Raw genomic sequence first — 13973 nt, forward strand, 5'->3', positions numbered from 1 at the left:
ACACATGCTGAAACGTGCACACTTTTGATATACTTAAAGGGCCAATCTGTAGTTGCTACATACATTTTTGGACATATAAATGATATATACCCTACCATTCAAAAGTTTGGGGTCACTTAGAAATGTCCTTGTTTTTGAAAGAAAATCATTTTTTTTGTCCATTTAAAATAACATCAAATTGATCAGAAATACAGTGTAGACATTAATGTTGTAAATCACTATTGTAGCTGGAAATGGCAGATTTTTTTATGGAATATCTACATATGCGGCCCATTATCAGCAACCATCACTCCTGTGTTCCAATGGCACGTTGTGTTAGCTCATCCAAGTTTATAATTTTAAAAGGCTATTGATCATTAGAAAACCCCTTTGCAATTATGTTAGCACAGCTGAAAACTTTTGTTCTGATTGAAGAAGCAATATAACTGGCCTTTAGACTAGTTGAATATCTGGAGCATCAGCATTTGTGGGTTCGATTACAGGCTCAAAATAGCCAGAAACAAAGAACTTTCTTCTGAAACTCGTCAGTCTATTCTTGTTCTGAGAAATGAAGGCTATTTCATGCAAAAAAAATGCCAAGAAACTGAAGATCTTATACAACGCTGTGTACTAATCCCTTTACAGAACATCGCAAACTGTTTCTAACCAGAATAGAAAGAGGAGTGGGAGGCCCTGTTGCACAACTGAGCAAGAGGACAAGTACATTAGAGTGTCTAGTTTGAGAAACAGACGCCTCACAAGTCCTCAACTGGCAGCTTCATTAAATATTACCTGCAAAACACCAGTCTCAACGTCAACAGTTAAAAGGCGAATCCGGGATGCTGGCCTTCTAGGCAGAGTTGCAAAGAAAAAGCCATATCTGAGACTGGCCAATAAAAAGAAAAGATTAAGATGGGCAAAATAACACAGACACTGGACAGAGGAAGATTGGGGAAAAAAGTGTTAAGGACAGACGAATCTAAGTTTGAGGTGTTCGGATCACAAAGAACAACATTTGTGAGACGCAGAAGAAAATGAAAAGATGCTGGAGGAGTGCTTGACGCCATCTGTCAAGCATGGTCTGGGGGTGCTTTGGTGGTGGTAAAGTGGGAGATTTGTACAGGGTTAAAGGGATCTTGAAGAAGGAAGGCTATCCCAGACCTGCTGTTTTCAACTCTCTAGAGACAGCAGGAACGGTAGAGATACTCTCAAAGATCGGCTATGAAAAAGCCAACTGACACTTACTCTTGTGTTACTGACTTGTTGCACCCTCGACAACTACTAGGATTATTATTATTTGACAATGCTGGTCATTTATGACAATTTGAACATCTAGGCCATGTGCTGTTATAATCTCCACCCGGCACAGCCAGAAGAGGACTGGCCACCCCTCATAGCCTGGTTCCTCTCTAGGTTTCTTCCTAGGTTTTGGCCTTTCTAGGGAGTTTTTCCTAGCCACCGTGCTTCTTTCACATGCTTTGCTTGCTGTTTGGGGTTTTAGGCTGGGTTTCTGTACAGCACTTTGAGATATCAGCTGATGTAAGAAGGGCTATATAAATACATTTGATTTGATTTGATCACTCCATTTTGCAACGCCATGCCATACCCTGTGGACGCCGCTTATTTGGAACCAATTTCCTCCTACAACAGGACAATGACCCAAAGCACAGCTCCAAACTATGCAAGAACTATTTAGGGAAGAAGCAGTCAGCTGGTATTCTGTCTATAATGGAGTGGCCAGCACTGTCACCGGATCTCAACCCTATTGAGCTGTTGTGGGAGCAGCTTGATCGTATGGTATGTAAGAAGTGCCCATCAAGCCAATCCAACTTGTGGGAGGTGCTTCAGGAAGTATGGGGTGAAATCTCTTCAGATTACATCAACAAATTGACAACTAGAATGCCAAAGGTCTGCAAGGCTGTAATTGCTGCAAATGGAGGATTCTTTGACGAAAGCAAAGTTTGAAGGACACAATTATGAAGTATGAAGGACACATTCCTGTGTGGCTCAGTTGGTAGAGCATGGTGTTTGAAACGCCAGGGTTGTGGGTTCGATTCCCACGGGGGACCAGTACGGAGAAAAGAAATGTATGAAATGTATGCATTCACTACTGTAAGTTGCTCTGGATAAGAGCGTCTACTAAATGACTAAAATGTAAATGTAAAAAATGTATTATTTCCATTAAAAATCATTATTTATAACCTTGTCAATATTTTCTATTCATTTTGAAACTCATTTCATGTATGTTTTCATGGAAAACAAGGACATTTCTAAGTGACCCCAAACTTTTGAAAGGTAGTATAAATATATATCTTCATTGATTCTTGAAGAATATAACTTAAATGTTTCATGAGCTTAGTTCAACTGTCACACTCATGAGAACCAGAAATATAAGCTTGTTTTATTCCAATGTTTGTAAACATTGCAAATGTAAACAAACACTGTGTAGCCTCATAACATGGTTAAAACAACATTTTTATATCATGGATGGTCAGTCCTTGCATCCATAGCTCTGTATATTAATCTGAGAGTGGTCACATTTCTCCAGGCACATCCCTCAGCTTTTTACCAAAAGAGGCAGGGCAACTGTTTTGTTATTGTTTCATCTGTGGATTTGCCCTTTAAAACAGCTGCATATTATCAAGTGTCAGCAACAAAAAGGTAAACAATAAGTCTATAGCAAATGCAGCATATGGCATTCATTTTTCACATGTAAATAGCCCTTTTCAGTAGTGCTCAAAGCATGCCATTCCACAAATGCAGCATTTTTCAACTGGAATCAATCAGTCCAATCAGTCCTCCATGACAACAAAATCATAAACAACAGTAGGGCTGGTTAATAAGTCCTTAGTTTTGGGGTCATGTTCAGATAAAACAATTTGGCTAATCTATACTTGAAGATAGCAGATCAAGGGGCATAACATTTATTGGAATGACTGGAATTTTGTTAGACTTTGGTTTTTAATGTAAAGATATACTTTAATAATATTATTATATGTAGTAGAAAGCAATGGAATGTAATCAGATTACATTAATGAGTTTGGGTAATCCAAAAGTTACGCTACTGATTACAATTTTGATTGAATGTTTAATAATGCAAAAACACAGTGTTGGAGAAAGTAAAAGTACAATATGTGCCATGTAAAAAAGCTAACGTTTAAGATCCTTGCTCAGAACATGAGAACATATGAAAGCTGGATGGTGCAAAGCTGTCATCAAAGCAAAGGGTGGCTATTTTGAAGAATCTCAAATATAAAATATTTTTTGATTTGTTTAACACATTTTTGGTTACTACATAATTCCATGTGTTATTTCATAGTTTTGCTGTCTTCACTATTATTCTACAATGTAGAAACTAGTAAAAATAAAGAAAAACCCTGGAATGAGTAGGTGTGTCAACTTTTGACTGGTACTGTTTATATTATGGACTCTGAGATTGCTCAATCTGACATTTCTTAATTCTTTCTATTAACATTTTTGGATTATGTGTTTATTGTTTTGTATTGCAAGGTATTATTACTGCACTGTTGGAGCTACAAACATTTCGCTGCACCTGCGATAGCATCTGCAGATATGTGTATGCCAATAAAATTGTATTTTATTTGGCAGAAAATATAATTTATGAACGATGGGATCGATTAATTAATAAGATGAAAAATGATATAACAGATTAGAATTGTCACAATTATAGTACTGTATTGTTTATGTCAGGGTTTCCAAACTGGGTGGGGTGCAGGTTTTCTTTTTTGCCCTAGCACTACACAGCTGATTCAAATAATCACGTAATAACCAAGCTTTGATCGTTTGAATCAGCTGTGTAGTGTTTGGGTAAAAAACCAAAACGTGCACCCCTTGGGGTCCCGAGGACAGAGTTTGGGAAACGCTAGTCTATGTTAGAATCAGAAAACTATCATTATTATTGTAGATTATACAAAAAAAAAACTCACTTTCTCTGGCCACCAGAGGGCATACTTTTCTTGTTTACAGGCCAGGGTATGCAATGGACTCCAGTATACTCTGCACACTGTAGTAGCATAGGCAATATAAAGCAAAGCATAGGAGTTTCATAGGAGCATCATTCCAGGCAGACATTTATACCCATTGCATGTAAACAAATCAAATGTGTATTTGTCACCTGCACAGGATACAGCAGGTGTAAACAATACAGTGAAATGCTTACTTGCAAGCTCAATACACACACACATTATTTATTTGTACATATGAAGTACAGGTTATTCTGCAAATGTAAAATGTGGTCAAAGCAAAACTCTTATTGCAAACAGCTTCCCTATCTATATTGATAAAAAACACAATTTCCATAAACACATCATTTGCATAGGTCCACTGAAAGAGAGAACCTGAAAAGTAATTGACAAACCCAACATCCATAATACACTATTTTATACTTCTCTTAAAGATGTCCTCCAGCCATTTTTTAACTTCTGCTGTTGAAAAGCAATATTCCAAGTATTAGTGCAGTAAAGTACACACACTAAAGCAAAATAGTGTTTTTTAGACAACTGCAAACTTCCAAGGAGTAGGGCAGTCAAGGAGTAGGTCTAATGGTCAAATGTGATGTCATCAGCCTTCCTCCTTGGTTGAGGAACAATAGAGGAGGATGGAGAATAAAAGAGGAAGCCCCCCCTACCTGGACCACCTATTAGATTTGCCATTTGTTAAGTACATCAGGTGTTAAAAGGGGAAAAGTAAAGGACATTGACAAAATTATGTTAACACAACTACTGTATAGTTACAAAAAGTGCATCTGTGCAACTCAAATGTGACCAGATATTTTGTTTCTTGGTAGGTATTTGCAAGAACAATAACACAATATAAATGTGGAATTTCATTGGAACAGCACAGCTGTTCTCAATATGGTGGAGAACAGTACCACAGAAGAACTGATGCTACTGTACAGCAATGACATGATAAAAGGTGTTCCCTAGAGATCCAGACAGTAGCTTGGCCAGACAAACTGCCTTATTAAGGAGTCCCCCAGGCAGCTTTTCAAACAACTGGGAGCTTCAGAACACCAGAGAACACGGCTCCTATCATCTTTTCCCTCCCTCCCAGATGTAAAACCAGAAACCATAGACAGCTCCTCCGCACAGCGGCCCTTTAGCTTTTTCTCTAAATAAGGCAGCTTATCAGAGTTCCTGTCATTTCAGCCACATTCCCATTGCCAAACAACCCTGGCTCCGCTGTGGCAGTGGCGAGCTGCAGGCCTGCACATTCTTTTCCCTTGTATGGGTAAATGCCTGAGCAGGGCTGGCTCTGTTTGGGACAGCCGGGCAAGGCGATTGGCCAATGGAGGAGTGGGATGGGCCGGTTGAAGACTTTCTTTAAACAAACTTTTCAGTGTGGCTGCCTGCTTCCCTTCCAACTAAGCACTGAGACCCAGACAGAAGGCCTTAGAGAACTCCCCAAAACAACTACAATTCACCTGAAGCCAAGGTGAGATGGATTTAAAAAAAAAAACATTTTCCTGAATGTTGTTTATCTTAGAGGGATTTTATGTTGGGATTAGATGTGGCACTTTTAAAGCATTAGTCAGAATTGTATGGGATACTGTCAACAGTGGTAAAAGCTGCGTTAAAGGTGAGGGCTGGATAGGGTTTCTGAGTTCTTCTTGCATGCCTAAAGCGACCAGTCACAGGTCTAGGGTCATCTGGTGTAGCTTCTCATCACGGTGGTGCTCTGTAGCCCAAACAACTGTGTTGTGGAATTAAGATTTGACCAGTTGTCACCACTCTGTGCCCCATGTAGAGTTTTCTAAACTCTAGAGCAGGGGTATTCAACTCTTACTCTACAAGGTCAGGAGCCTGCTGGTTTTCTGTTCTACCTAATAATTAATTGCACACACCTGGTGTCCCAGGTCTACATCAGTCCATGATTAGAGGGGAACAATGAAAAAAACACAATGGAACTGCCTTCAAGGTTCAGAGTTGCGTTTGAGGGCTCTAGAGCCTCACTTCTAATCTAGAGCCTTATGTTTACCTGTTTTTAGACAACGAGAGGTTGGTTTGGACTGTATGTCGCATTTAGAAACTTCCCCAGTGCTGACCCCTCAGAAGTAGTAGTGGTGTCTGTGATGAGAGGTTAGGTCAAGACAGGGATTGACCTAACTTTGTGTGTCTGGTCAGTGGGGCCCTGGCCGCAGAGATGAGGTGTGGTTGGTACACTGATAAACACACAGTACATCCAGAGAATAACAAACCAATGATTTTGAAATGTTGATTTCAGTTGATCTTGAAATGTTTTCTAAACCTAATCGGTGAGTCAGCCAGTCGAGAAACCTGAGGAATTCAATTGGTTGCAGAAGCAGTTTAGTAATTCGGGCCTAGAAATTAATTCTAGAGTGAAGTTGTGAAAAACAGATTTCCAAGGTGGCTTCAGACTGAAGATCTAGTTCGTTAGAATGAGATGAGGGTTTGGACAAGACTAATTGATCTGTTTTAAATGGTTGTGCAAAGCGTGCTTACAATGACATGGGGATCTAGTCATCTCTCTACAAGAATGTGAAATATTATAGGAAATCAGGCAACTCAACCCTGAGAAATTCACTTCTAACATTCTCATTTTTGAACAGCCTCCTAGTCATGGTGATGTGTTATAAACGCATGGAAAGAGAAGGACTGAGAACTTCTGAAGAAACATTTGCCCCCAGGCCCAAATCCTAATCTTAAAATTCCTTCATCCTTTGAAATGAAGCTGGACAATGAGCAAGCAGTTCGCCAGTGAAAACTCCCTTACATCTCTGTTACCTCCAATAGCAAGCGGAGACACACTGAGTGAGAGAGACTTGTCGTTTGCCTAACATTTGACTAGGTTATATCACTGGACAACTGGGTCTTGTTCAGTAGGGATGAAATGGTAGAAAACATTTTGGTACCAACTGACATTGCCCCAATGAGAACGTTTTGACGTTTTAAAAAAGTATCTAATTTTGTGCCTGTTGAACATGGCCATGATTTTGTGATCTACCTCTATCACACTCATGCAAACACATACGTCGTTCCCACCTATGCTCAAATAAGGCTTGCTAAATGATGCTAAGGTAGCCTGCTTTATATCTTGGTTACCAGTGTTTATCTCCTGTACCACATGCCAATAGAGAGAGAGAAACAAAATATTCTCTGTCAGTCATCCAACATGAGGAAGAGATTTTGTGTGGAGAGCTTCCCTGAGTCTAAGCGAATATTTCATATGAATAACATGCTTCAGTGGCTCTCAATGCATTCTGTCATAGTCTGGCAGTCAATGAACTCATTATATCTCTAAATGACTCAACCTTAATGACATGTTACTTCCTGTATGGTATTGGCTCTCACTCAGTCTGTATTCTGATGTGCCACCACCCAGCAGCACTATCACCGCCTGTGCACACATCGTCAATGACGCACACTGAGTGACGGGTCTAAGTTTGGCCCATTCTCCAGGATACCAGGTGGCTATCTTGTGACATCTTCACACTGCTCACTGCAGATGACAGTTAGCAGTGGCACCACCTGAATCTTTAGTGCGGAGAGAGTGTAATTTGGAGGTCGATGGCATCTGGCACCAATGCAGAGACTGAAAATTTAATAATTGAGACTAAGTAATAACCAATTTTCTGGCACCAAATGAAGTCCCTAGCCTTACCTAGACAATTTATGTACAATTTTTGCTCATGTATGATCATATTCAACGCATATCGCAATCACGCTGATGAGGGTTGACATGTAGGCCTAACTAAATCATCACTTTCAGTCTTTTGCATTTATACTCTTGTACCATGATAAATTAAGAGCATTTTTCTTTATTCAATCTTTTTTTGGGGGGGACATTTCCCGTGGGAGAGACGAGAACCATCCTCTTCCTCAATACAACAGCCTACTTTATGGAGTCGTATCTTTCATCCAACCGTAACGATCCATGTCCTATTTTGCACGCCTTAGGCCCATCCAACCACCATCATGTCGAGCAAACGTGCAAAGGGGAAGACCACCAAGAAGCGCCCCCAGAGGGCCACATCCAACGTGTTCGCCATGTTCGACCAGTCTCAGATCCAGGAGTTCAAGGAGGCCTTCAACATGATCGACCAGAACCGAGACGGCTTCATCGACAAGGAGGATCTTCATGACATGCTGGCCTCACTGGGTAAGACATTGGCCAAAGGGGAACCCATAGGAACCTGTTGTTAGTGGGTCGACTATATTCAAGACTTAACCAGCGTATACTCACCAATTCTAGACTGAAACATCCTCCCCAAAAACAACCTTGTAGATGTATAGCAATGGAACATTTCCCAGCTAAATACCAGTACTGTCAAATAGAGCGCTAACAATAAGCATGCAGACCGGTAATAACTACCAACCGGGCACATGCGTCAATTAAACGTTGGTTCAACGGACGTCGAAACGACGTTCATTTAACAAGTATGTCCCCATGGGGATTGAACCATAATATATATCTTTACTCAATGTCTACCTTCGAACAGAATTCAGATTTTACCACTTAATGTTGACTATGGTGTGAGTGTTCTGTTGTGGTCCCCAGGTAAGAACCCGTCAGATGAGTACCTGGAGGGGATGATGGCGGAGGCGCCGGGGCCCATCAACTTTACCATGTTTCTCACCATGTTCGGAGAGCGCCTCAACGGCACCGATCCCGAGGACGTCATCCGCAACGCCTTCGCCTGCTTCGACGAGGAGGGCTCTGGTGAGACACAAGTGCACGCACACTCACAAACACTCTCCAATGTCAACCACTAGCATCCACCTTCACAGTAATGTCAAACACTTAAAAGGAAAAAAAACTGACAGACATCTTATCCTCGATTCTTGTCAGCCTCTCTTCTTACCACCTCAACCGTATTGGAGAAGGTTCAAGGTCCCCCCACTCGAACCTTCTTCTCCAATGTTTAGAGAAGGGGAGAGGATGAGAAGAATCGAGGAAAGATAAGTTGAGAAAGAGCCAGACGATGACCCGCCTCACTCTCCCATTTTTGTAGGAGTAATCCACGAGGACCACTTGCGAGAGTTACTGACCACAATGGGCGACCGCTTCACTGATGAGGAAGTGGACGAGCTGTTCCGTGAGGCGCCCATCGACAAGAAGGGCAACTTCAACTACGCCGAGTTCACCCGCATCCTGAAACACGGCGCTAAGGACAAGGACGACATGTAGGGAGAGACGGACAACTGCTTTGCGGCCCGCACACAGTGGTTTTTAGATGGAATGGGCTTCTCTTTTATAGTCAATGGTGATTATCCATTGAATATCCATTGAATATGAGTGTATCTCAGCTAAGTGCATCTCAATAAGTCTGTAGTGGCTTCCTCTCTGTATCCTTTCTGAAATTTCCAGTGATCTGAATATTGCTTTACTCTAATCCATTCCAGGAAAGGTGACAAGATGAAAGGAAGCAATATTAGACTCTTGAGATGCACTGAACGCCTTTGTATGTGCGCGACCCCCCCCCAAAAAAATAAAATAGAATTCAGCACTACATACCAGCCAAGTACCTCTTCTTGCCTCTCACACCAGCACCACCTCTGTAAGAAACTGCACCTTCTATCCAGGAGCTGTGTTGGAAAACCACATTGTAATGGACTCTCTTCTATTCTATTAATGTAATGTTTTTGACGGGTTGTATGGTACCTTCATTGCTTAAATGCTTATCATTCCACCCTTCTTTCGTTGGACATATTTCCCAGTGCTAGTCATATCTCCTTGTCATCTGGTCAGGTCTATTCTAACTCTGCCTGCATTGATGCACCACAACCTCATTCAAGCTAAAACACTCAACATGAAGGGTCAGACCTGCACAAGTAAGCGAGGGATGATGTCGTGAAGAAAGTCAGCCTTTTGAAATTGTTTCTTACTCGTTGCTCTTTCATAAGAGAGAACAGAAGGAAAGGTTGGGCTTGGTTGTGTTTGGGTATAATCATGTTTGGGTTGAATTATTGTTTAAGGAAATGTATCATGCCTGTATAGGACTAACGAAGGACCCTGAAGTGACATATTCCACTGTGTCTTTTATTCCAGATGAGTAATTTCAATGTCCTGCTGCATTCAGTGCAGCATTCAATACCTTTTACTATTCTGTATCTGAGAAAATAAAATATATACTGATTGATATTCTCTTACATTGCAGTTGTGACACTTCACACCACTTTGAGGAGAATACTTAATATTTTCTATATTTCTTTAACTCTGCATTGTTGGAAAAGGACCCGCAAGAAAGCATTTCACTGTTAGTCTACAACCTGTCATTTAAGAAGCATGTGACATAAAAATGAATGATCAAATGAAGTGGTCCAGGTTAAAGCACTAGCACCAGATATAGACTAGGCAGTATTTCAAGAGTCACTGAGTCTTAGCTGAAATCAGTAGCGGTGAAACTGCCACACCCATTTGCGATATTACAACAATATGTTACTTCAAACAGTGAACAGCATTTCCCCCCCCCCCCTTTGGATATCATTGCACATGCGAGAACAGTCTTATGTACAGATTTTTTTTATGACGATGCAAAAACAAAAATGCGCCTGGGGCGGCCAGTGGCAACATTTCTCCTAATGCAGATCTCAGCTTTAAAGGTCATTAATATTGTTTCACCTCATGCATCAACAAAAAAAGCTAAATATAATAAAGAAAACAAACTAAAAAAATGAGGCTATATACAAGGGGCACTGGTACCAGGTCAATGTGAAGGGGTACGGGTTAGTTGAGGTAATATGTAGGTAGGGGTAGTGACTGCATAGATAAACCTAGAGTAGCAGCAGCATGTGAAGGAATATGAATGTACAGTGCATTCGGAAGTATTCAGACCCCTTGACTTTTTTCACATTTCGCTACATTAGCCTTAATCTGAAATGAATCAAATAAAAAAATACTCAATCTACACAAAATTGCCTGTAATGTCAAAGCGAAAACAGGTTGATATTTTTGCCAATGTAAAATAAAAATAAGAAATACCTTATTTACATAACTCTTCAGCCCCTTTGCTATGACAATCGAAATTGAGAACAGGTGCATCCTGATTCCATTGATCATCCTTGAGATGTTTCTACAACTTGCCTGTGGTAAATTAAATTGATTGGACATGAGGTCCCACAGTTGACAGTGCATGTCAGAGCAAAAACCAAGCCATGAGGTCGAAGGAATTGTCCGTAAAGCTCCGAGACAAGATTGTGTCGAGGCACAGATCTGGGGAAGGGTACCAAATTATTTCTGCAGCATTGAAGGTCCCCAAGAACACAGTGGCCGCCGTCATTCTTACATTTCAGTTTGGAACCACCAAGACTCTTCCTAGAGCTCACCGCTTGTCCAAACTGAGCAATCAGTGAAGAACCTTGGTCACAGAGGTGACCAAGAACCTGATAGTCACTCCGACAGCGCGCCAGAGTTCCTCTGTGGAGATGGTTGTCCTTCTGGAAGGTTCTCCCATTTCTGCAGCACGTCACCAATCAGGCCTTTACTATTCAGTAAAAGGCACATGGCAGCCCGCTTGGAGTTTTCCAAAAGGCATCTAAAGGACTCGCAGACCATGAGAAACAAGATTCTCTGGAGCGATGAAACCAAGATGGCCTAAATGCCAAGCGTCACATCTGGAAGAAACAGGCACCGCTCATCACCTAGCCATTACCATCCCTACGGTGAAGCATCATGCTGTGGGGATGTTTTTCAGCAGCAGGGACTGGGAGACAAGTCAGAATCGAGGGAAAGATGAACGGAGCAAAGTACCGAGAGAGCCTTGATGAAAACCTGTTCCAAAGAGCTCAGGACCTGAGACTGGGGCAAAGGTTCACCTTCCAACTGGACAACGACCCTAAGTACACCCAAATAGACTCTAATCGCTGCCTAAGGTGCTTCAAAGTACTGAGTAAAGGGTCTGAATACTTATGTAAATGCAATTATTTTTTATAAATTAGCAAACTTATTTAAGAAAAGTTTTGCTTTATTGTTATGGGGTCTCGTGTGTAGATTTTTTCCATCTCAATCTAATCCATTTTTGAATAAGATAACATGTGGAAAAAGTGAAGGGGTCTGAATACTTTCCAAATGCACTCTGTTTGGCACCAATATGCATGCATTTGTGTTTGTTTGTCCAGGTATTTTGTGGTTAGTGTACATCAAGCCTTTAATAGTCAATGCAAATAGTGCAGGTAGTCATTTGAAAGTTTAATTTAACTAGGCAAGTCAGTTAAGAACAAATTCTTATTTACAATGACGGCCTACTCCGGCCAAACCCAGACGACGCTGGGCCAATTGTGCGCCGCCCTATGGGACTCCCAATCACGGTCGGTTGTGATACAGCCCAGATTCGAACCACAGTGTCTGTAGTGACGCTTCTAGCATTGAGATGCAGTGCCTTAGACCACTGCTCCACTCGGAATCCAAATGAACTGTTCCAAGTCTTATGGCTCGGGAGGTAGAAGCTGTTAACCTGTTGGGGATAGGGGGCAGTATTTGCACGGCCGGATAAAAAACGTACCCGATTTAATATGGTTACTACTCCTGCCCAGTAACTAGAATATGCATATAATTAGTAGATTTGGATAGAAAACTCTCTAAAACTGTTTGAATGGTGTCTGTGAGTATAACAGAACTCATATGGCAGGCAAAAACCTGAGAAGATTCCATGCAGGAAGTGGAAATCTGATTTGTGGAATCACCTTCAACACTTTGCCTATAAAACACACCGTGAGTTAGGATTCATTTTGGACTTCCTAAGGCTTCCACTAGATGTCAACAGTCTTTACAAAGTGGTTTGAGTCTTCTATGGTAGAAACTGACCGAAAGAGAGGCTTGGAAAGTTGGTCACAGGGGGAGGGCCATTACTACTATGACGCAGGTGCCCATGGGTACTCTCTCATTCCGAAACGTTTAGTAAGACAATGCAATCGTCCGCCTTGAATATTATTGAAGCTCTGGTTGAAAAAGGCCCTAAAGATTTGTTATACAACGTTTGACATGTTTGAACGAACGTAAATATATATTTTTTTGCTCTTTCGTGACGACAAGTCCCGCGCGCTACAGTACATTATGAGTAGCCTTCAGAACGCGCTAACAAGGAGCTATTGGGACATACATTTACGTTTTCAAACAAAACTACATTTGTTGTGGACCTGGGATTCCTGGAAGTGCCTTCTGATGAAGATAATCAAAGGTAAGGGAATATTTACAATAGTATATTTGATTTTAGATGGTTCCAAGATGGCGCTAATCTGTATCGCCTAGCCTATTATTCTGAGCATACCACCTCGTTTATTGCAAAGTGTGATTTCCCAGTAAAGTTATTTTTAAAATTTGGCAATGTGGTTGCATTCACGAGATGTTAATCTATAATTCTTTGAATGACAATATTACATTTTAACAATGTTTTCAAATAGTAATTTTGTAAATTGTAGAGCTGATTCACCAGAAGCATTTGAGGGAAAATACACGCGCCGATGTAAAATGCTGTTTTTATATATAAATATGAACTTTATCGAACAAAAAATGCATGTATTGTGTAACATGATGTCCTAGGAGTGTCATCTGATGAAGATTGACAAAGGTTAGTGCTGCATTTAGCTGTGTTTTGGGTATTTGTGATGCATGCTAGTTGCTTTGAAAATGGCAGTGTGATTATTTTGCGCTGGGTACTCTCCTGACATAATCTAATGTTTTGCTTTTGCTGTAAAGCCTTTTTGAAATCGGACAACGTGGTTCGATTCAGGAGAGGTGTATCTATAAAATTTGTATTTCGCGCGACGCGATTCCACTGGCTGTTGACTAGGGTCAAGCGTCCCAGGTTCCCAGACAGGTTAAGGAGCCTTTTGGTCTCAGACATGGTGCTCCGGTACAGCTTGCCATGCGGTAGCAGAGAACAGTCTAACTTAGGGCGTTCCTCTGACGCCGCCTGGTATAGAGGTCCTGGATGGCAGGAAGGTGACCATCAAAAAGGTTCAGTAGACCTTTGGACTCAACTTAGATAAAACTGGGGGAGGAGGGCATCCATGGCA

At 41.2% G+C, this 13973-nt stretch overlaps 1 protein-coding gene and 1 non-coding gene across 2 annotated transcripts; both read left to right on the forward strand.

Moving 5' to 3' along the window:
* Positions 1-1979: 1979 nt before the first annotated feature.
* trnas-uga (transfer RNA serine (anticodon UGA)) lies at positions 1980-2049 on the forward strand. The gene has a single exon. It is a non-coding gene; the product is annotated as a tRNA-Ser (tRNA).
* Positions 2050-5136: 3087 nt separating this feature from the next.
* Positions 5137-10099, forward strand: LOC106583599 (myosin regulatory light polypeptide 9). The gene is made up of 4 exons (XM_014167963.2): positions 5137-5433; positions 7917-8118; positions 8518-8679; positions 8972-10099. Exons 2-4 carry the CDS (start codon positions 7935-7937, stop codon positions 9145-9147), a joined length of 522 nt encoding a protein of 173 aa, XP_014023438.1. The 5' UTR covers positions 5137-5433; positions 7917-7934; the 3' UTR covers positions 9148-10099.
* The last annotated feature ends 3874 nt before the right edge of the window (positions 10100-13973 follow it).

Source organism: Salmo salar, chromosome ssa22, assembly GCF_905237065.1.
Source record: "Salmo salar chromosome ssa22, Ssal_v3.1, whole genome shotgun sequence".
Lineage (NCBI taxonomy): Eukaryota > Metazoa > Chordata > Actinopteri > Salmoniformes > Salmonidae > Salmo > Salmo salar.